Here is a 21,006-nt window from a genome sequence, read left to right on the forward strand (position 1 = left end):
TTTAACGAAAAGCCTACGGTATTGTTCACTTTAACGAAAAATCAAATTTTTACACTAAAAAATCAATCATGGTACTATTCATTTTACCCTTTATTTTGTCTTTATCGTTAAAACTCAAAATTTTCTAACTATTTTCATTAGTTTTCCCAATTATAAATTCTACTCTTTGTTTATGGGAAATATTTCAGCTGATTGATTGATACATACATTTTTTCAATATTTCATTTATACAGACATTTATTCAATATTTCATCAGGCATCTTTGAAATGTTCTACTTAGCTAATTGATTATTCTGTCTTGAGAAGCACATTAGGGTAGCAGTAGACCAATTGAAAAACATCTAATTCATTAGTATCAAGTCTTTGGTCAACAATGATAATATACAGCATCATCGTTAATTCATTAGTATCAAGTCTTTTAAGTCTTTGGTCAACAATGATAATATACAGCATCATCACTAATTCATTAGTATCAAGTCTTTAAGTCTTTGGTCAACAATGATAATATACAGCATCATCACTAATTCATTAGTATCAAGTCTTTAAGTCTTTGGTCAACAATGATAATATACAGCATCATGATTAATTCGTTAGTATCAAGTCTTTGGTCAACAATGATAATATAAGCCTAGACTCTAGTTGTCCATTTGAATCTTCGACGCAATAGCTTCAGTGGGAATATTCCACCTGAGCTTGGGCAGTTGACAGATTTGAATTATCTAAGCCTAGACTCTAATTATTTTGGTGGGGGACTTCCTACTCAAATTGGAAATCTAAACTTGCTATACACACTAAACGTGAGCAGGAACCATTTGACAAGAGTGATCCTTCAGAGTATCGGCAATTTCACTTAGATTCAATTTTCAATTTGTCTGATAACAATTTGGCAAGAGTGATCCCTCAGAGTATCGGCAATCTCACTCCGATTCGATTTCTCAATTTGTTTAGTAACTATCTGACATGAGTGATCCCTTTGAGTACGGGCAATTTCACTCTGATTGAGTCTCTCGATTTGTCTAATAACAATTTGACATGAGTGATCCCTTGGACTATTGGTAGTTTCACTGAGATTCAGTATCTCAATTTGTCTAATAACAATTTAACAAGAGTGATCCCTCAGAGTATCGGCAATATCATTAGATTCGGTATCTCAATTTGGCTAATAACTATATGACGGGGGTAATGCCACCTGATCACGGCATGTTTGACAATCTACAGTTTTGTTACCAAATGGATTTTAGCAGCAATTTACTCTCGGGAGCAATACCTTCAAACTTGGGCGAGCTCACAGGATTAGAGATTTTCAATATATCACACAACCATCTCTCAAGGGGAAATCCCATCAGAATTTTTTAACATGGGACTAACCATCTATGACTTTCTTATAACAACCTTACAAGGCCAATTCCAACTTGTGGCATTTTCCAAGAGGCACCGGGTGATGCTTTTGTCGGAAACTATGGCATGTGGAGAGATGCAAGGGGAAAGGCTCCATGTGATTCCTCTAGCGGAAATTCTGAAATAAACAACGACAATTCGAAATGAAAAAACATCAATAGTGTCATTATTGTCATCATATCCTTTTTGGGTTTTGACGTGGTTGAAACTATCATTGGTTTCTTTATCTTTTTAGTATTATGCAAGAGATCCAATCTCGAGCATCAGGATATCAAAACTTCTCAGAACTTTGAGAATTTTGAGTCGATGATATTGCAAGTGGAAGTAAAGTTTACATTTGGGGAAGTTGTGAAAGTCATAGATGACTTTCATGAGAAATACTGCATTGGGATAGGAGGATTTGGAAGAGCATACAAGGTAGAGTTGGAGTCAGGCCAAGTTGTTGCAGTTAAGAAGCTTAACACGGAAGACTCTAACGACATTCCAGCAATTAATTCCGAAATTTTGAGAATGAAATCTGAACTTTGATAAATATCCGACATCGCAACATCATAAGGCTTTACGACTTCTGTTCAAGGAGAGGTTGCATATTCTTGTTTTATGAATACTTTGAGAAAGGCAATCGGGGAAAATCATTGTATGGGGTTGAAGGGGTTACTGAACTTGGCTGGGAACAAGGGTCAAAATTTTGAAAGGACTTGCTCATGCACTTTATTACTTGCACAATGACTGCACTCCGCCAATTGTGCACCATGATGTAACTGTCAACAATGTATTACTCGATCAAAATTTCGATCCTCGGCTCTCAGATTTTGGAATTGCAAGACTGCTGAGTACTAATTCATCCAACTGGAGACATATTGTTGGTTCATTTGGCTACATGGCACCATGTGATGAAACACTTAAACTTGTACATTTTAGGTTCATATTAATTTTAGCATCTTAAGATACTGTTTACTTTTTTTGACGTGCAAAGCTTGCATTGACTATGCGGGTCATGGATAAGTGTGACGCATATAGCTTTGGAGTCGTAGCCCCATAAGTGATGATGGGAAAGCACCTTGGGGATATGCTAGAATCCCAACTATTAGAATCATCAAGATTATCGCAGGACAACGTAGGGTTGCTTTTGAAAAATGTGTTAGACTAACGGCTTGAGCCTCTGATCGATGAATTGTCAAAGGCAGTGGTGCTTGTGATGAGTTTAGTGTTGGCTTGTACACGTGTGCATCCTAGATCTTGACCTCCGATGTCTTTTGTGTCACGATAACTATCAGCTCAAGCCCTGCCTTGCATTCCTAAACCATTTGGTATTTTGAGCATCAACAAGCTAATGGGGCTGGGACAACAAGCTAATGGAAGCTAGGAGCCGAATTCTATGTTTACTTGAGCTGTAAGATTGGCACATAATGGCCATTACTTTTGTTTCATGTTTATCTATGCTTGAAGCTATTAATCATAATATATATCAACCAAACAACATTTTAGAGTGTGTTTAAAAACTATTTCAATTTTAGCTTGCTTTATTTTTCATGTTTGAGATCTTCTGGCCCATGAATAAAAGAAACCTGCATCAATCATACAAAAAAAAAGTTGTGTAGGGCTTGGCTTACAATTGGATTTTTCTAAGTGACACTACAATCCACTCAAAACTCGCGACTTAGCAAGTTTAAATATAGTCTTTTATCATTTTTTTATATTTCACATTCCCATAATTAATTTTATACTAATTAATATCCATCATAAAATCAATCTAATTTCTTGGGTAAATTACACAAAACTACCTCAACTATTAGTCTTACGACACTTTTATACCTAATCTTTTTAAAATGACAATGTCATACCTCCGTCAGTTTTTCTATTAAGTGCTGACATGGTTACATGCGGGATCCACTCACTAATCCAACTGGATTAAAAAATTATTAAATATATTTTTAATAATTAAAAATTAAAAAAATAATTTTTTTTATTAAATCATTCTCTCTCCTCTCTCTCTCTCTCTTCTCTGCATCCCCAAAACCCCTTCCCACCTGACTCCCCCCTCCCCTCCCTCTCTCTCTTTCCTCCCCCATCTTCATCTTCTTCCCTGCAACCCAAAAAAAAAAAAAAAAAAAAAAAAAAAACCAATTTGTCTTCCCCCTTCCCCACCCCTCTTCTCCAAACCCCCCGGGCCCCCACCTAAGCCCAACCTATAACCTAGAAAAAAAAAAGTAAAAAAAAAGAAAAACCCATCTTCATCTTCCCCGACCCCCCTTCCCTGCAACACATCCCTATCTTCTCCCCCCCTCTCGTCTTCCCTAAACCTTCCACACCCACCCTCGCACCCACTACCTGCAACCCAGAAAAAAACCCAGATCCCGTCTACCCCGGCGAAGGTAGATTCCGCGGGTGGAGAACTTGGGCGCTGAGAAAATGGGGGGAATGGGTGTGGATTTAAGGAGTGGGGTGTGTATAGGAGGGATGAGGGTGGATGCAAGGTTGGGTGTGGGGAGAAGACGAATTGTGACATACCACATCGCCCAGGGAAGTGATCCTTAAATGTATATTCCCATCCTTACCTAGCACGAGGCATTTTGGGAGCTCACTGGCTTCGGGTTCCGTAGGAACTTCGAAGTTAAGCGAGAAGGAGGCTAGAGCAATCCCATGATGGGTGACCCATCGGGAAGTTCTCGTGTGAGTTCCCAGAAACAAAACCGTGAGGGCGTGGTCGGGGCCCAAAGCGGACAATATCGTGCTACGGTGGTGAAGCGGGCCCGGGAAGTGGTCCCGCCCGGGCCGGGATGTGACAATTTGGTATCAGAGCCTAACCCTGGCCGTGATGTGCCGACGAGGACGTCGGGCCCCTAAGGGGGATGGATTGTGACATCCCACATCGCCTAGGGAAGTGATCCTTAAATGTATATTCCCATCCTTACCTAGCACGAGGCCTTTTGGGAGCTCACTGGCTTCGGGTTCCGTAGGAACTCCGAAGTTAAGCGAGAAGGAGGCTAGAGCAATCCCATGATGGGTGACCCACTGGGAAGTTGCTCGTGAGTTCCCAAAAACAAAACCGTGAGGGAATGGTAAGCCCAAAGCAGACAATATCGTGCTACGGTGGTGGAGCGGGCCCGGGATGTGACACGAATTGGGAAGAAGATGAAGATAGGGGAGAAGAGAGGAGAGGATGAAGGGAAGGGGAAGGGGTTGGGGAAGTTTGGGCTTATTTTATTTTTTTTTCCTGGGTTGGCAGGTAGGGGGAAGAAGATGAAGATGGGGGAGAAGAGAGAGAGAGACAGGGAATGGAGGGGGAGTCCGGTGGGAAAGGGTTTTGGGGATGCAGAGAAGAGAGAGAGGCGAGAGAGAAGGGGGAGAGAGAGGAGAAAGAGGGGGAGATTTAATAAAAAAAATTTATTTTTTAATTTTTAATTATTAAAAATATATTTAATAATTTTTTAATCCAGTTGGATTAGTGAGTGGATCCCGCATGTGGCAACGTCGGCACTTAACAGAAAAATTAATAGAAGTATGACATTGGCACAAATTCGTAAGATGAAGTATGACATTGTCATTTTAAAAAGATTAGGTATGAAAGTGTCGTGAGACCAATAATTGAGGTAATTATGTAATTTACCCTAATTTCTTCTTATCCCCTGTTTTTCTTCCCAAATGTTCCCTCCAAATTATATTTTGCAGTAGGACTCTTCATTTTATTCTCTCCCTGTTTCTTGCTTTTCTTAAACAATATATATATTCGGCACCCAGTGGTGATTGGGGGTTTTTGGTTCCTTGAATAATACTCTTTTTGTTTACCAAAAAAATAAGAAAAAAAAAAATATTCCTTTTTTTTGTTCATTATACAATTGTTTGTTTGATCGCATATTAGGGTTATTTGTTTCTTTCTTAAAATCGGGGGTTTTTGGGTTCGGGTGAGGAGGTTTCTTTATATTTATAATATGAATTCTGTTATTTGGCTATGTTTGACACAACATCTACTTTTCTTTATTATGAGTATTTTAAGAATATGTTAGTCTAATTTTGATTTTTTTTCAATTGATGTGAGAGTGCTGAGGCAATGGAGATATGAAAAATTTGGGAATAAAAAAGAGAGTGAGGAAAGGAAGAAAAAAATGAACCATTACATTGATCTCATGGTGTATGATGTATATTAATTAGCATAAAAATAATTATGAGAATGTAAATATAAAATAATGATAAAATATTTTATTTAAAACTTACCATGAAATTTGAGTGGATTGAAGTATCACTCAACAAAATCCAATGGCAAGCCATGTTCCACACTAATTTTTCTCTAATCATACAGCTCACGTAATCAAAGCGAATGATACTAATATTATTATCAAACAAGAAATACAAATAGAGTAACATATTTATATAATTAATTGAGATTTCTTTTCTTTTTTCTTATCTGTGTCTGTGTAACACACCAGTGCCACCTCATCTTTCCCGCCTTAGAAATCCACTTAAATACCGAAAAACCCTCAAAGTCCCCACTGATTCTCCTTCCTCGTCTTCTTTATCACCTCCTCTGAGACCGCGGCCCCTCAAGGTCTCACCCTGTCGATTCCAAATCCCGCATCTCGCTTTATCTCGGCAATGAGTTCCTCGCAAACCTTCAGATCCAGGACACCCAGAAGCCGGGAAAAGAAAGCCCTAAGCCCAAATCCCTCGAAAGTCTCAGGCAACGAGGCGCTGAGCACCCAGACCCCTCAGAGGTCCGAAGCACTCATCCGCCGTGCCCAAAACGCCAACTTCGCGCTCTCCATAGGAGACATCAGAAGGGCCGCCGCCAAGAGCGTCGGCGAATTGACCCAGAAGCGACGGACCGACCAGATCGATCCATGGGGAGAGAAAGCCTTGAAGAAGACTTGTGTCAGTTTCCCAGAGAAGCTATCCGAGATGTAAGGCTTCAAAATTCGGTTGTTTTGCATAAAATCTGTGTGTGATTTTGGTCCTCCATTTCCGGGTGGATTTTGATTTCTTTGATTTCTGGTTGGCTAATTTATGTGCTTATTTTCTTTTTAATTAACTGTTTGGTTGATGAGAAAATGGAATTAAGATATTTTAGAAGTTGATCGATTTTTTCTAACTCGATCCATAGGAGGTTTACATATGGTCACTTAGCTCAGCCGAAGTTTGTTATGCCTGAGGTGATTGAAATAAAAAAAGTGCTTATTAAGGATGAGAGAACCAGTTGTCTGAAGCCGGATCTTCATGTCACCATCAATGCTGATGCATTGGAGAGCGATGAAAAGTCAAAATCCGAAGGTGGGAGTATGCATTTGAGGAAGTTATTTCATAAGCGGCTTGCTGATCTTTCCAAAATCCCATCCTGAGGTATCGCCAATACTCAGTTTCGGATATGGCATCACTAATATGGTTTAATTGTTGAGTGCTCTATGTAATTTTAATCGAACGGTAATCTGGGAAGTTATTGGTGTCAAGATTTTCTCCTCATCAGTTACATTCTATTTGTTGAACTACTTTCTGAATAACATGTGGTCTAACAATACTTAATATGTTTTCAGGATTATGAAATTCCAGAAGAAACTCTCCCCCAGCCATTTGGTCCTACGAATCAAGATATGTGATCAGATACGGACAAGCTTCCCTTGTCATCATCTCAGGGTGATGAAATTTCAGATACGGTCAAGCTTCTGTTGTCATCATCTCAGGGTAATGAAATTTCAGATACGGTCAAGCTTCTGTTGTCATCATCTCAGGTTGGATGTTCATTTTCTAAAACGGTAAATGGGGACAGATTTTTCAGGGTGCCCGGAACACAGGTTGATACACCATGTGTCCCTATACAAGTGGTGAGATTCTTGTGTTAAAAAAATAATAACAAAAAAAAATAAAATTTCCCACCACTTATAGAATAACATGTGGTGTACCACTTGTGTTACGGGCACAAGGAAAAATTTCTTGTAAATGGGAACTTCATCAAATAGGTTACTACATAAGTAGAGTTAGGCCTTGGGGTTAGAAGATGGTTTACAACTTTACACGCTTCACTTCCTTTAGGCCCTTTGGGAATGTATAGAAGTTGGAACATCATAACATCTTTTGGTAAGGATGGGTGGGGTTGCAGAGGGAGTGAGGGACTCTCAACAGAGGTCAGCTCCATGGTATGTTTCTTTTGTGTTTTTGAATTCGAATTTTTGAGTTCGATTTGAATTTATGTGTGCTACAGAGCATGAGGGATGGCAGCAACATCAGCAGCTACCTGTTCCACTGGAATCAATTGTTCCCTTGGCCACAAAGCGGCATGGTTTCAACAGTCAAAGCCTTGTGCTTTGAGGTTCAACTCCCAAAACCCTCTCAAGAGCTCTTTCAATGGGCTCAAGGTGACCACATTTTCAATTGTGAATTAGGAAATATTCAATGCCTGATAAAATGTATGTTGAACTGATCAATGTATTAAAATACAGCATCAACTTCTGCAATAAACTGACTCAAATTTAGACTATGTCATGGAAGTATCTAACTTGGTTTTGACTGATTTTGAGTTTTAAATGTTTGGCTTAAAAAAATGCATCCTAGATTTTGGTACAGAAACAATATCCAAATATTGATACCTTATACTGCATATATAGTTCGAACTACAATGAAGGTGTGTTCAATTGATTCAATATCGGTGAACCTACCCTTACTGCTTCTTTGTCACTTACAATTACACTTACAATTACAATAAGCTTCTTCTGCTGAATTGTTAATTTAATTTGATTCGTCATCATATAGTTGATTAGTTGTTAATTAAAATTCAACCTTTTTACTTTAACATTTTAAGAATCCAGATATTTTACCAAATTGCAACCAGATTAGGATTGCATATAATCTTACATGATAAATATTTTGCTATCTGCGTAATAGTTGATAAATATTTATATAATTAAGTTGTTTATTTTACCAAGACATGATCACTGATCACATGGGTTTTTATTTTTAAGCGAATAGAGTATGGATCACAACACTCGCATCAGTTTTGAGTGAATGTGGTGATTGGATTTTTTATTTTGTGAGTCATATTTTTGTATTGATATTCTGATATCTACAATATCCTCTAATATCTTCTCAAAACTGATTTTGCGCTTCTGTCCATTATATGGACAAAGTTAATTTCTCCTATGTTACGTTCAATTATTTGCCAATTTCTTTACTGTAGTTTCAGTATTTGCTAATTTTAAAAGCTCTGAATTGGTAACGAATATACCTTTTTTTATGTTTAGAGTTTTGGGTCATTGGCGGAACAAATTGGTTACTTGACATTTTGAGGTATATAATTTGCTTTACTTTTGTTTCAGTTTCTACGTTTAGATACAGAGTGGATATATGTTTGCTATATGCGAAGTACCTTTTCAATGTACATATCAAATCTTATGTTGAGATTGAAAGCTTTTTTTATCAACAGTTGCATGGCTGGCTTTTTTTTATTATCTGTTTATCCATGAATGTGAACTATAAGGTTTCTATTAATTAGAATTGGCTTATTCTTTTATTAAGAATTTGTTTTTACACACCATATTGGCTCTTCTTCATATAATTATATAGCATGAGTATGTAGAATGTCATGTCTGTGTGTCGTATGATTTTGCATGAGAATTACAGAGTGATAGCAGGTTGCCATGGTGTAAATGCAACTTTGTATTTAGTCTCTGTGTAAAACTTAGTCCACTTGGTAAATGGTTTCCCATTCTTTTAAACTTAAGTGTTTGAGTCGCGTTAGATTGTTGAATAATTCAGCCGCTTTCTTACTTCCAAGATTCGTGCATATTTCTCCTTTTTTTTTTCATCGGTTACTTTTTTTTAGATACATTTTCTTTTCTGTTTTAAATTATAGCATTCAAGGCTGACTTTGTTATATTAACTCTGAAATCCGAACACAAGTTTCTAATATAATGATCTTTGGAACTTTTCATATTTCTGAGTTGCACTACATCGATTAAGGTTTTTTAAATTCAAGGCCACGATGTTTGCATGCCCGCAATCATGTGAATCGAGGCTAAAACTGATACAAAGTTTGATGAGAGCAATTCAACCATTTAAATTAGTTTTCTAATCACATTAGTTACTTTGTCAAAAGAAAAAAAAAAAAAAAGAGCATCTCTTTCATCAATCATACTTGACATGCATCTTAGTGTACATACAGTTCTCAGTTTTCTGTCTTCCTTTATTTTTTAATTTTTTTTGTGTGTATGTATTTATCTATGCATACACACAGATCTCGGATAAAGCGAAGTTCTAGATGTTTTTTAATTGTAATAAACTGATTAGACGAATAAACGTTCAACTTGGCTAAGTCTGGTGATATTATCGTATTAGTGGGAATTATATGGTTGGAAATATTGTGTATATTTTTATGCATAGGCTTGATAAAAATAAATCCTGCACTTTTTGCTGCAATCAATTTTTCGTTTTTTGATTTGGTGAATTCTTGCATTGTTTTCTAATGAAGAGGATTCGAGCATTAATATTGTCAGTAAAGGTGAGACTACTGGTTTTCCAGTCACCCCACATAATGAACAGTTGAGTTATGCATCTCCAAGCAAGAAAAGGCTGGATGCTATTAGTGATTCTGCCAAAGAATCAAAACAAAGTGGTAGGTATTTACATTTCCATGTATAGGATTTTGTGGATTTTATGAAATATATTGTTTGTTCTTCTCTCAGTTTCGAGTTTTATATATCAACCTCCTTTGTGTTATTTTTCTTCAAAATTCATGTGCGTCATTTGATTATTTGGACTTTGGACTAAATTGTTGAAGCTGATTTTGTCATGGATACCGTGTGCAGTTTTTATTATGGATTCTCACACTTTTGAGCTGTATACCAGCTCGTTGAACAAGAGGACATCTAGCAGACCAAAGAAGCTCTCTCGGTGCAGCATACACCCTCCTCAATCAAATTTTGACAAGGGGGATCCAGTGAAGAATGGAATTGGTGATGATCCAAAGAGAAACTGGTTTAATTCTACTACACACCGTATGTTGATGATTTCTTCAGTCAAAAATCAATATTTTCGGTAGACTAGAGATGGCTGTTAGAAAATGCGTGACTGTTCTCTAAAATAAAATACACTTCTGAGATTGCTGTGGTTGGTTATTGGTTTGGATTTTCCATATTTACCTTGGTGCCTTTAACTTTTCAGGTGAAATTTGTTACGCAACTTCATTGCAAAATTTTGTTGAGTCAACATTCAATGCCCTTCCATCGAATCAAGTTAAAGGTAGGATCACTAAATCATACTATTTTCATCGCCTCTTTATCCTCTTGCTGAACACAATGGAATGAATTGTCTTCATTTGCATTCTTACATTTGAACTTGCAAGTCAATTTATGCTAAATAGTATTTATTTTTCCTTGTCTTAGATTCTACTGAGTTGAACCTTATTGTCTATTTTTAGATTTCATTTACACTCATAAACTGAGGCATTATGAATGTCCAAGAATGAATGGAGGAATTTAAGCGACAATGTTGGTGGTCGCTTTTGTAAATAGAGTGAAATATAAGAATCATCAATTAGCTATCAGAAGATAATGTTGTCTATGTTGTAAATAGGACAATGTGGTCTATGTATATGTTATGTACTAGCACATCAAGTATCTAAGTAGTACTATATGTACTGTTTTCAATCCTGCAGCATCGTGCGGGCATTTTTTACTAGTAATTTCTATAACACCTTCAAGGTTTTTCTGTATTTCAGTTGCTTTTTGTTATATGCATTTGTTTGTGATTCATGATGTTAGAATTTCTACGGGGATTTGGAAAATTTGTCTCTTCTATTAGCTAATTGGCTAATTTTGTCAAGTGTAAAAATGTTTGAAAAAGTGTCCATTTGTATTTCTAATTAATTAATCTGATTAATTGTTACTTGAAGATCTTGCAAGTGTTTTGGTAAAGACATGATCAACTCGGTTCACTTGCTACTGCTGCTTGCTTTATTTGAAAATCACCCATCAGAACACATACTGCACTCTTCTAGATCATCTTTTCTTTTTCAATTACGTGTCGTATTTGTTGTGTTTATGTTCAATTACGTGTCGTGTTTGTTATGTTTGCGTGCAACACATTTCCATGCGTAAACCCACATGCTGGGGCTGGACTTTGAATAGTCTGCGCAAATGAATGGGGCCACGGGAAGACTAGACCGCGTCAATCAACATTGGCACCACACAGCTCTTGATTGAGTTGAAAAATCCTTTCGGAATTTCCACGTGTAAAGAAAGGACTGGAAACTCTGCACCTCCGAAATTTCAACTAGTTTTGATTTAGTTACGGAATTAAAAATATCTATTAACTAAGGTTAACTAAATATAACAAACCATGGGTTCTATATGAGAGTTTCATCAATTTGACTACGCGGCAAGACATAGGATCCAGAATGAGACCTAAAACAAACTAATACCCAAATTTGCATCCTACGTTAGATTTGGTCTCAACACATACTTTGAATCAAATATGTCGGATGCACATGTGTGTTACATCATCAAACTAAATTTTTTTTAGAGTAATGTAACACTTGCCAACAATTTGTATTATCTCATTAATAAAGATACACGTGTGAGTCTTATTTTTATTAAAGAAATTATACAAAAGATGGTACAAATAGATGATAACAATAACATTATTTTTTTTATGAAGTGTAACGGCATAAAACTATTGTGCACATTTTGATAATTCTGACATAAAAGGTACATTAAGTCTTTGGTCAACAATGGTAATAAACAGCATTCGTCATACAAATAATTACTATGCAGTCTTTGGTCAAAGCATTCGAATAGCAGCGTAAATATTGCTTGACTGGAAACATAACAGAGCAACTCTGCTAAGCTTGAAAAATAACACCATGAAAAGAGTTCAGATGCCTCCCTTTCTCCTTCATTTTTTCTTGCTTTCCCTGCTTCCATCAATTTCTACCTCCTCACCGGGGACGCAGGCAGAAGCTCTGATAGCTTGGAAGAGCCGCTTCTACTTTAATTATTCACCTTCTCCCGTCGATTCATGGTCCCTCGCCAACCTCAACAACCTTTGCAACTGGACTGCCATTGTCTGTCACCGCAATACCAAAACAGTTTCCGAAATACATCTCTCCAACTTCCAGATCAGAGGAACACTAACCCACTTCAACTTCACCCCATTTCTTAATCTCACTCGCTTCTACCTCAATCAAAACCGTTTTATTGGGCCCATACCATCTGCTATTGGCAACCTCACTAGGCTGACAATCTTGGACTTGGCCAACAACTTATTTGAGCAAGAAATACCCGCGGAGATTGGCCTCTTAACAAAGATCGAGTTTCTAACTTTCTACAACAACAATCTCAACGGTACAATCCCCTACCAACTCAGCAATCTCCAAAAGGTACAATTTTTGCATCTTGGAAAAAACCACTTGAAAGCTTCAAACTGGTCTAAATTTTCAGCCATGCAATCCTTGACACACCTTAATCTTAATCAAAACGCTATCCATTCAGAATTCCCAGATTTTATATTTGAATGCCAAAACTTGACGACCTTGGATTTGTCTCGAAATCAGTTGACTGGCCAAATACCAGACCTGGTATTTACCAAACTGGGCAAGCTTGAGTACTTAAATCTCAACGATAACCTATTCCAAGGAAAGATTCCAACTACCATGGGTCAACTCAGGGAGCTTCAGTCCCTTGATCTTGGAATGAATTCCTTAAACTCTTCAATCCCTTCTGAGCTTGGCCATTGTACCCACCTCACGCACCTGTCCCTGGCTTCCAATTTTCTTAGCGGGGAACTGCCACAGTCCTTGTCCAATCTGAACAGCATTCTCCAGTTGGATTTCTCCGATAATGTATTTACCGGTCCAATCTTGCCTTCCGTGATCTCCAATTGGACTCTAGTTGTCGATTTGTATCTTCGAGGCAATAGCTTCAGTGGGAATATTCCACCTGAGCTTGGGCAGTTGACAAATTTGAATATTCTAAGCCTAGATTCTAATGATTTTGGTGGGCAACTTCATAGTCAAATTGGAAATCTAAACTTGCTATCCAGACTAAACGTGAGCAGGAACCATTTGACAGGAGTGATCCCTCAGAGTATTGGCAATTTCACTCAGATTCTGTATCTCGATTTGTCCAACAACAATTTGACAGGAGTGATCCCTCTGAGTATCGTCACTTTCACTAGGGTTGAGTTTCTCGATTTGTCTAATAACAATTTGACAGGGGTAATACCACCTGATTCCGGCAGCAATTTTCTCTTGGGATTAAAGATTTTCAATGTATCACACAACCATCTCTTTGGGGAAATCCCATCAGGATTTCTCAACACGGATAAACTAACCATCTTTGACTTTTCTTATAACAACCTCACAGGGCCAATTCCAATTTGTGGCAATTTCCAAAATGCAACTTTTGTTGGAAACTATGGCATGTGGAGAGATGCAAAGGGAGAGGCTGCATGTAAAAGAAAAAACGGCGTCAATATGGTTGTTGTTGTCATCATATTCTTTTTGGCTTTTGGCGTGGTTGCAACTATCATTGCTTTCTTTCTCTTATTAGTATTACGCAAGAGATCCAAACTCCGACCTCAGGAAATCAAAACTTCTAATAACTTCGAGAATTTTGAGTCAATGATAGTGCAAGAGGAAGTAAAGTTTACATTTGGAGAAGTTGTGAAAGCCGTAGATGACTTTCATGAGAAGTACTGCATTGGAATAGGAGGATTTGGAAGAGTATATAAAGCAGAGTTGGAGTCAGGCCAAGTTGTTGCAGTTAAGAGGCTTAACATGGAAGACTCTAATGATATTCCAGCAATTAATTTCCGAAGTTTTGAGAATGAAATCCGAACTTTGATAAATATCCGACATCGCAACATCATAAGGCAATACGGCTTCTGTTCCACAAGGGGTTGCATATTCTTGCTTTATGAATACTTCGAGAGAGGCAGTCTGGGAAAATCATTGTATGGGGTTGAAGGGGTTACTGAACTTGGCTGGGCTACTAGGGTCAAAATTTTGAAAGGACTTGCTCATGCACTTTCTTACTTGCACAATGACTGCAGTCCGCCAATTGTGCACCGCGATGTAAATGTCAACAATGTATTACTCGATCAAAATTTTGAGCCTCGACTCTCAGATTTTGGAACTGCAAGACTATTGAGTACTAATTCATCCAACTGGACACATATTGTTGGTTCAATTGGCTACATGGCACCAGGTAATGAAACACTTAAACTTGTACATTTTAGGTTCATATTAATTTCAGCATCTTAAGATACTGTTTACCTTTTTTGATGTGCAGAGCTTGCATTGACTATGCGGGTCACGGATAAGTGTGACGTATATAGCTTTGGAGTCGTAGCACTAGAAGTGATGATGGGAAAGCACCCTGGAGATATGTCAAGATTATTGCAGGACAATGTAGGGTTGCTTTTGAAAAATGTGTTAGACCAACGGCTTGAGTCTCCGACTGATGAATTGGCAAAAGCAGTGGTGCTTGTGATGAGTTTAGCATTTGCTTGTACACGTGCACATCCCATATATCGACCTCCGATGTCTTTTGTGGCACAAAAACTATCAGCTCAAGCCTTGCCTTGCCTTCCTGAACCATTTGGTATTCTGAGCATTAGCAAGCTAATGGGGCTGGGGCTACAAGCTAATGGAAGCTAGGAGCTGAATTCTATGTTTACTTAAGCTGTAAGATTGGCACATAATGGCTATTGCTTTTGTTTCATGTCTATCTATGCTTGAAGCTATTAATCATAATATATATCAACCAAACAACATTCAGAGTGTGTTTAATAATTATTTCATTTTTAATTTGCTTTATTTTTCTTGTTTGAGATCTTCTGGCCTATGAATAAAAGAAACATATATCAATCATACCGCTTATGTAATCAAAGCCAATGATACTAATATTATTATCAAGCAAGAAATCCAAATAGAATAACGTATTTATTTAATTAATTGAGATTTCCCTCTTTTTTTCTTATCTATGTCAATTGTTAAATAAAAGGAAATTTGAACTACAACTTTACAAGGGAGAAGAAGAGTTTTTTTTTTTTTTTTTTTTGGGTAAACTTGTTTATATCTGCTCACTAAATTGTTTATTTGGAACGTGAGATTTTGGACTCCGAGCCCAATAAACAAATGAGTGCTCCACCCAGCCTACTCCAAGAGAAATGCGAGAGCCAACGGATCTATTAGGCGGGAAGCAACGGGTCACACCAGTGCCATTCTTCTTCTTCCTCTTCTTCTTCATCTCCTCCTCTGTGACTGCGGCCGCTCAAGATCTCACCTTTTCAATTCCGAGTCCCACATTTCACTTTATCTAGGCAATGAGTTCCTCACAAACCCCATATCTGACGAAGGTTCCATCATAAAATTAATTGACAATATAAAGAGTAAACCAACATTTTATAAGCTCATTCAAGGTCCATCATTCACGTTCCTACACTTGTGGTAAATTTTCAAGTTTAAACGTGAACAACACAACAGGGTGACGTAGAATGTAAGTGGCCGTTTGGCTTCAAATATGTGAAAATTTGGCTCTGACATTATAAAGAAAGTTGAAATTCTACTATAAAACCAATTGACAATATGGAAAACAATTTAACCTCTTGTAAGCTTAAACAAGATGCATCCTCCCATCAACGTGGATTCATTCTCAACAACATCCAGGACACCCAGAAGACGGGAAAAGAAAGCCCGATACCCAAATCCCTCGAAAGTCTCAGGCAACAAGGTACGGAGCACCCAGAACCCTCAGAAGTCCGAAACACTCATCCGCCGTGCCCGAAATACCAACTTCGCGCTCTCCATAGGAGACTTCGGAAAGGCCGCCGCCAAAAGCGTCGGCGATTTGATTGTTGAGTGCTCTATGTAATTTTAATCGAACGGTAATCTGGGAAGTTATTGGTGTGAAGATTTTCTCCTCATCAGTTTGACATTCTATTTCTTGAACTACTTTCTCAATAACATGTGGCCTAAAATTGCTTAATATGTTTTCAGGATTATGAAATTCCAGAAGAAACTCTCCCCCAGCCATTTGGTCCTACGAAGCAAGATAGCTTCCCTTGTCATCATCTCAGGGTGATGAAATTTCAGATACGGTCAAGCTTCCCTTGTCATCATCTCAGGTTGGATGTTCCTTTTCTAAAACGGTAAATGAGGATAGATTTTTCAAAGTGCCATGAACACGGGTGATACACCACGTGTTCTTGGTGAGATTTTTGTGTTAAAAAAGTAATAACATAAAAAATAAAATTTCCCACCACTTATAGAATAACAGGTGGTGTACCACTTGTGTTACGGCACAAGGAAAAATTTCTTGTAAATGAGAACCTCATCAAATAGGTTACTACATTAGTAGAGTTAGGCCTTGGGGTTAGAAGATGGTTTACAACTCTACACGCTTCACTTACTTTAGGCCCTTTGGGAATGTATAGAAGTTGGAACATCATAACATGTTTTCCTATATTTTATTTTTATTTTTTTTCAGTTTCGCGTTGATCAATTGTCATTCAAGATCACTGCATAGTTTTGATGTTTTACTGTTATTTGGTTTTACAGGCATCTTTCCTGTTACTGTATATGGAGCTTTCCTGCCCCTGGACATATATTCTATCGACTCCATGCTTTGTGTGCATGTATACGGTGCCTTTTTGTTGCTCCCTGCATGCTGGTCATGTGGCCATCGTTTGATGTAATACTATCAGATCAGGTTTCTGTTGTCATCCCACTGCTGGAGCTTAAGAAGGCAACAAAGGCATTCGCACCTATTTCGTACGAATTGTTATCTGGTAGCATCTGGTAGTGTAGTTGTACGGATGGGTGGGGTTGCAGAGGGATTGAGCGACTCTCGACAGAGGCCAGCTCCATGGTATGTTTGCTTTTTTGTGTTTTTGAATTCGAATTTTTGAGTTCGATTTGAATTTAAGTGTGCTACAGAGCATGAGGGATGGCAGCAACATCAGCAGCTACCTTTTCCACCGGAACCAATTGTTCCCTCGGCTACAAAGCGGCGTGGCTTCAACAGTCAAAGCCTTGTGCTTTGAGGTTTAACTCCCAAAACCCTCTCAAGAGCTCTTTCAATGGGCTCAAGGCGACCACATCTTTCAATTGTGAATTAGGAAAGATTCATGCCTGATAAAATGTACGTTGAACTGATCAATGTGTTAAATACAGCATCAACTTCTGCAATAAACTGACTCAAATTTAGACTATGTCATGGACGTATCTAACTCGGTTTTGACTGATTTTGGGTTTGAAGTGTTTGGCTCAAAAAAATGCATCTTAGAATTTGGTACAGAAACAATATCCAAATATTGATAACTTATACCCCATATATAGTTCGAACTACAATAAAGGTGTGTTCAATTGATTCAATATTCGTGAACCTATCCTTACTGCTTCTTTTTCACTTATAATTACACTTACAATTACAAGAAGAAGCCTGAATTGTTAAATTTAATTTGATTTGTCATCATATAGTTGATTAGTTGTTAATTAAAATTCGACCCTTTTACTTTAACATTTTAAGAATCCAAATATTTTGTCAAATTGCAATATAATCTTACATGATAAATATTTTGCTATTTGCGTGATAGTTGATAAATATTTATATAATTAAGTTGTTTATTTTCCCAAGACACGTCACTGATTACATGGGTTTTTATTTTTAATCGAATAAAACATTAGTTTTGAGTGAATGTGGTAATTGGATTTTTTTTATTTTGTGAGTTCTCAAAACTGATTTTGCTCTTCTGTCCATTATATGGATACAGTTCATTTCTCCTACGTTACGTTCAATTATTTGCCAATTTCTTTACTGTTGTTCCAGTATTTTGCTAATTTTAAAAGCTCTGAATTGCTAATGAATATACCTTTTTTTATGTTCAGAATTTTGCGTCATTGCCCGAACAAATTGGTTACTTGACATTTTGAGGTATATAATAAGCTATACAATTGTTTCAGTTTCTTCAATTAGATAAAGAGTGGATATGTGTTTGCTATATGCGAAGTATCTTTTGTATGTACGTATCAAATCTTATGTTGAGATTGAAAGCTTTTTTATTAACAGTTGCATGGCTGGCTTTTTTTATTAACAGTTTATCCATGAATGTGAACTATAAGGTTTCTATCATTTAGAATTGGCTAATTCTTTTATTAAGAATTTGTTTGTACACACCATATTGGCTCTTCTTCATATAAGTACATAGCATGAGTATGTAGAATGTCATGTTAGTGTGTGTCAATCGTATGATTTTGCATGAGAATTAAAGTGTGACAGCATGTTGCAATGGTGTAAATGCAACTTTGTATTTGGTTTGTGTGTGAAACTTAGTCCACTTGGTGATTCCCATTCTTTTAAGCTTCAGTGTTTGAGTCGCATTAGATTGTTGAGGAATTCATCAAAATGGCTTCCAGATATAGCCGCTTTCTTACTTCCAAGGTTCGTGCATATTTCTCCATTTTTCATCGGTTACTTTTTTCAGATACATTTTCTTTTCTGTTTTAAATTATTGTATTCAAGGCTGACTTTGTTATATTAACTCTGAAATTCAAAACTCGAACACAAGTTTCTAAAATATAATGTTCTTTGGAACTTTCCATATTTTTGAATATGCACTGCATTGATTAAGGTTTTTTAAAATCTAGGCCACGATGTTTGCATGACCGCAATCATGTGAATTGAGGCTAAAACTGATACAAAGTTTGATGAGAGCAATTCAACGATTTAAATTAGTTTTCTAATCACATCAGTTACTTTGTCAAAAGAAAAGAAAAAAGAGCATCTCTTTCATCAATCATACTTGACATGCATCTTGGTGTACATACAGTTCTCAGTTTTCTGTCTTCCTTTATTCTTTTAATTTTTTTGTGTGTGTATTTATCTATGCATACACACAGATCTCGGATAAAGCAAAGTTCTAGACGAATAAACTTTCAACTTGGCTCAAGTCTATTGATATTATCGTACTAGTGGGAATGATATGGTTGGAAATATTGTGTATATTTTTATGCATAGGCTTGATAAAAATAAATCCCGCACTTTTTGCTGCGATCAATTTTTCGTTTTTTGATTTGGTGAATTCTTGCATTGTTTTCCAATGAAGAGGATTCGAGCATTAATATTAACTTTAATGGTGAGACTACTGGTTTTTCTTCAAAATTGATGTACATCATTTGATTATTTGGACTCTGGACTAAATTGTTGAGGCTGATTTTGTCATGGATACCATGTGCAGTTTTTATTATGGATGCTCACACTTTCGAGATGTATACCAGCTCATTGAACAAGAGGACAACTAGCAGACCAAAGAAGCTCTCACGGTGCAGCACACACCCTCCTCGATCAAATTTTGACAAGGAGGATCAAGTGAACAATGGAATAGGTGATGATCCAAAGAGTTAAACTGGTTTAATTCTACTACATACTGTATGTTGATGATTGCTTCAGTAAAAAATCGATATTTTCGGTAGACTAGAGATGGCTCTTAGAAAATGCATGAGTGTTCACTAAACTAAAATACACTTATCAGATTGCTGGGGTTATTGGTTTGGATTTAACTTATTTACCTTGGTGCCTTTAACTTTTCAGGTGAAACTTTTTACACAACTTCATTACTTGCAAAATTTTGTTAACTCAACATTTAATGCCCTTCCTTCGAATCAAGTTAAAGGTAGGACCACTAAATCATACTATTTTCATTGCGTCTTTATCGCCTTGCTGAACACAATGGAGTGAATTGTCTTCATTTGCATTCTTGCGTTTGACCTTGCAAGTCAGTTTATGCTAAATAATATTTATTTTTGTTGTCTTCGATTCTACTGAGTTGCGCCTTATTGTCTATTTTTAGATTTCATTTAGACTCATAAACTGAGGTATTATGTATGGCATTATGTATGTCCAAGAGGAATGATCAATTAGCTATCATAAAATAATGTGGTCTGTGTTGAATAAGAAGAGTATCCAAGATAACTCTAATGATCACAAGAAGAAGAAAATAGAGCACACTCTTAAAGAAAGCTCACAAAACAAACTAATTAGCAAAGCTTTTCTTATTTAGCTCTAGGCTTTGTTTTTCCTTAGATGATTTACAATGCTTGAGAACTTGGGTATTTATAGCAAACCAAATGATTAAACTAAGATTATTTATTACCACACAAAACACATTAATTGCACCTAATAATTTTTATTCAACCATACCTAACATTGCCTAACTTTCCATGCCTAATTTTGACATTGATTTTCAACACTCCCCCTCAATGTCAACTCTCATTCTTTGCACTGTGCTGAGCAGATAGCGAAAATTTTCGAGCTTGCCTGTACTTAAACTTTTTGTGAACAAATCCGCAACTTGATCATTCGTCTTGACTTGTCTCATCTCAATCTCTTCTTGTAGAACCTTTTCTCTGATAAAGTGGTAGTGCACTTCCACATGTTTAGTTCTTGCATGAAAGACTGGATTTTCCGCCAAGCGAATTGCCGATTGGTTATCACAGTACAATGGTACTGGATAATCTACTGGTTGATGTAGATCACTCATCAACTGTACCAGCCATGCATTCTCTTGAGCTGCCATTGCTGCTGCTCTATACTCTGCTTCTGTGGTTGACAAAGATACCGTCGGCTG

General features: G+C 37.1%; 2 protein-coding genes across 9 annotated transcripts; both read left to right on the plus strand.

The window, feature by feature from the left end:
* The first annotated feature begins 5,808 nt into the window (after window positions 1-5,808).
* Window positions 5,809-19,794, plus strand: LOC103928746. 8 transcript variants are annotated; one of them, XM_048567979.1, is made up of 8 exons: window positions 5,826-6,296; window positions 6,497-6,732; window positions 6,924-7,119; window positions 7,589-7,742; window positions 9,851-9,994; window positions 10,188-10,334; window positions 10,543-10,620; window positions 10,799-11,271. In XM_048567979.1, exons 3-8 carry the CDS (start codon window positions 6,928-6,930, stop codon window positions 10,858-10,860), a joined length of 777 nt encoding a protein of 258 aa, XP_048423936.1. In that variant the 5' UTR covers window positions 5,826-6,296; window positions 6,497-6,732; window positions 6,924-6,927; the 3' UTR covers window positions 10,861-11,271. The 8 variants fall into 8 exon arrangements, with proteins under 8 accessions (XP_048423972.1, XP_048423936.1, XP_048423931.1 ...); XM_048567971.1 differs by having other exon boundaries at window positions 5,833-6,296; window positions 10,188-10,376; XM_048567974.1 differs by having other exon boundaries at window positions 5,828-6,296; window positions 10,543-11,271.
* Window positions 13,008-15,169, plus strand: LOC103928745 (probable leucine-rich repeat receptor-like protein kinase At1g35710). Its single transcript, XM_009337825.3, has 2 exons — window positions 13,008-14,585; window positions 14,670-15,169. The coding sequence occupies exons 1-2, from the start codon at window positions 13,031-13,033 to the stop codon at window positions 15,035-15,037; spliced, it is 1,923 nt and encodes a 640-aa protein (XP_009336100.2). The 5' UTR covers window positions 13,008-13,030; the 3' UTR covers window positions 15,038-15,169.
* Window positions 19,795-21,006: the final 1,212 nt, after the last annotated feature.

Source organism: the organism of the source record quoted next, unplaced genomic scaffold (assembly GCF_019419815.1).
Source record: "Pyrus x bretschneideri cultivar Hongxiangsu unplaced genomic scaffold, Pyrus_bretschneideri_v1 Contig10, whole genome shotgun sequence".
In the NCBI taxonomy this organism is placed as follows: Eukaryota; Viridiplantae; Streptophyta; class Magnoliopsida; order Rosales; family Rosaceae; genus Pyrus; species Pyrus x bretschneideri.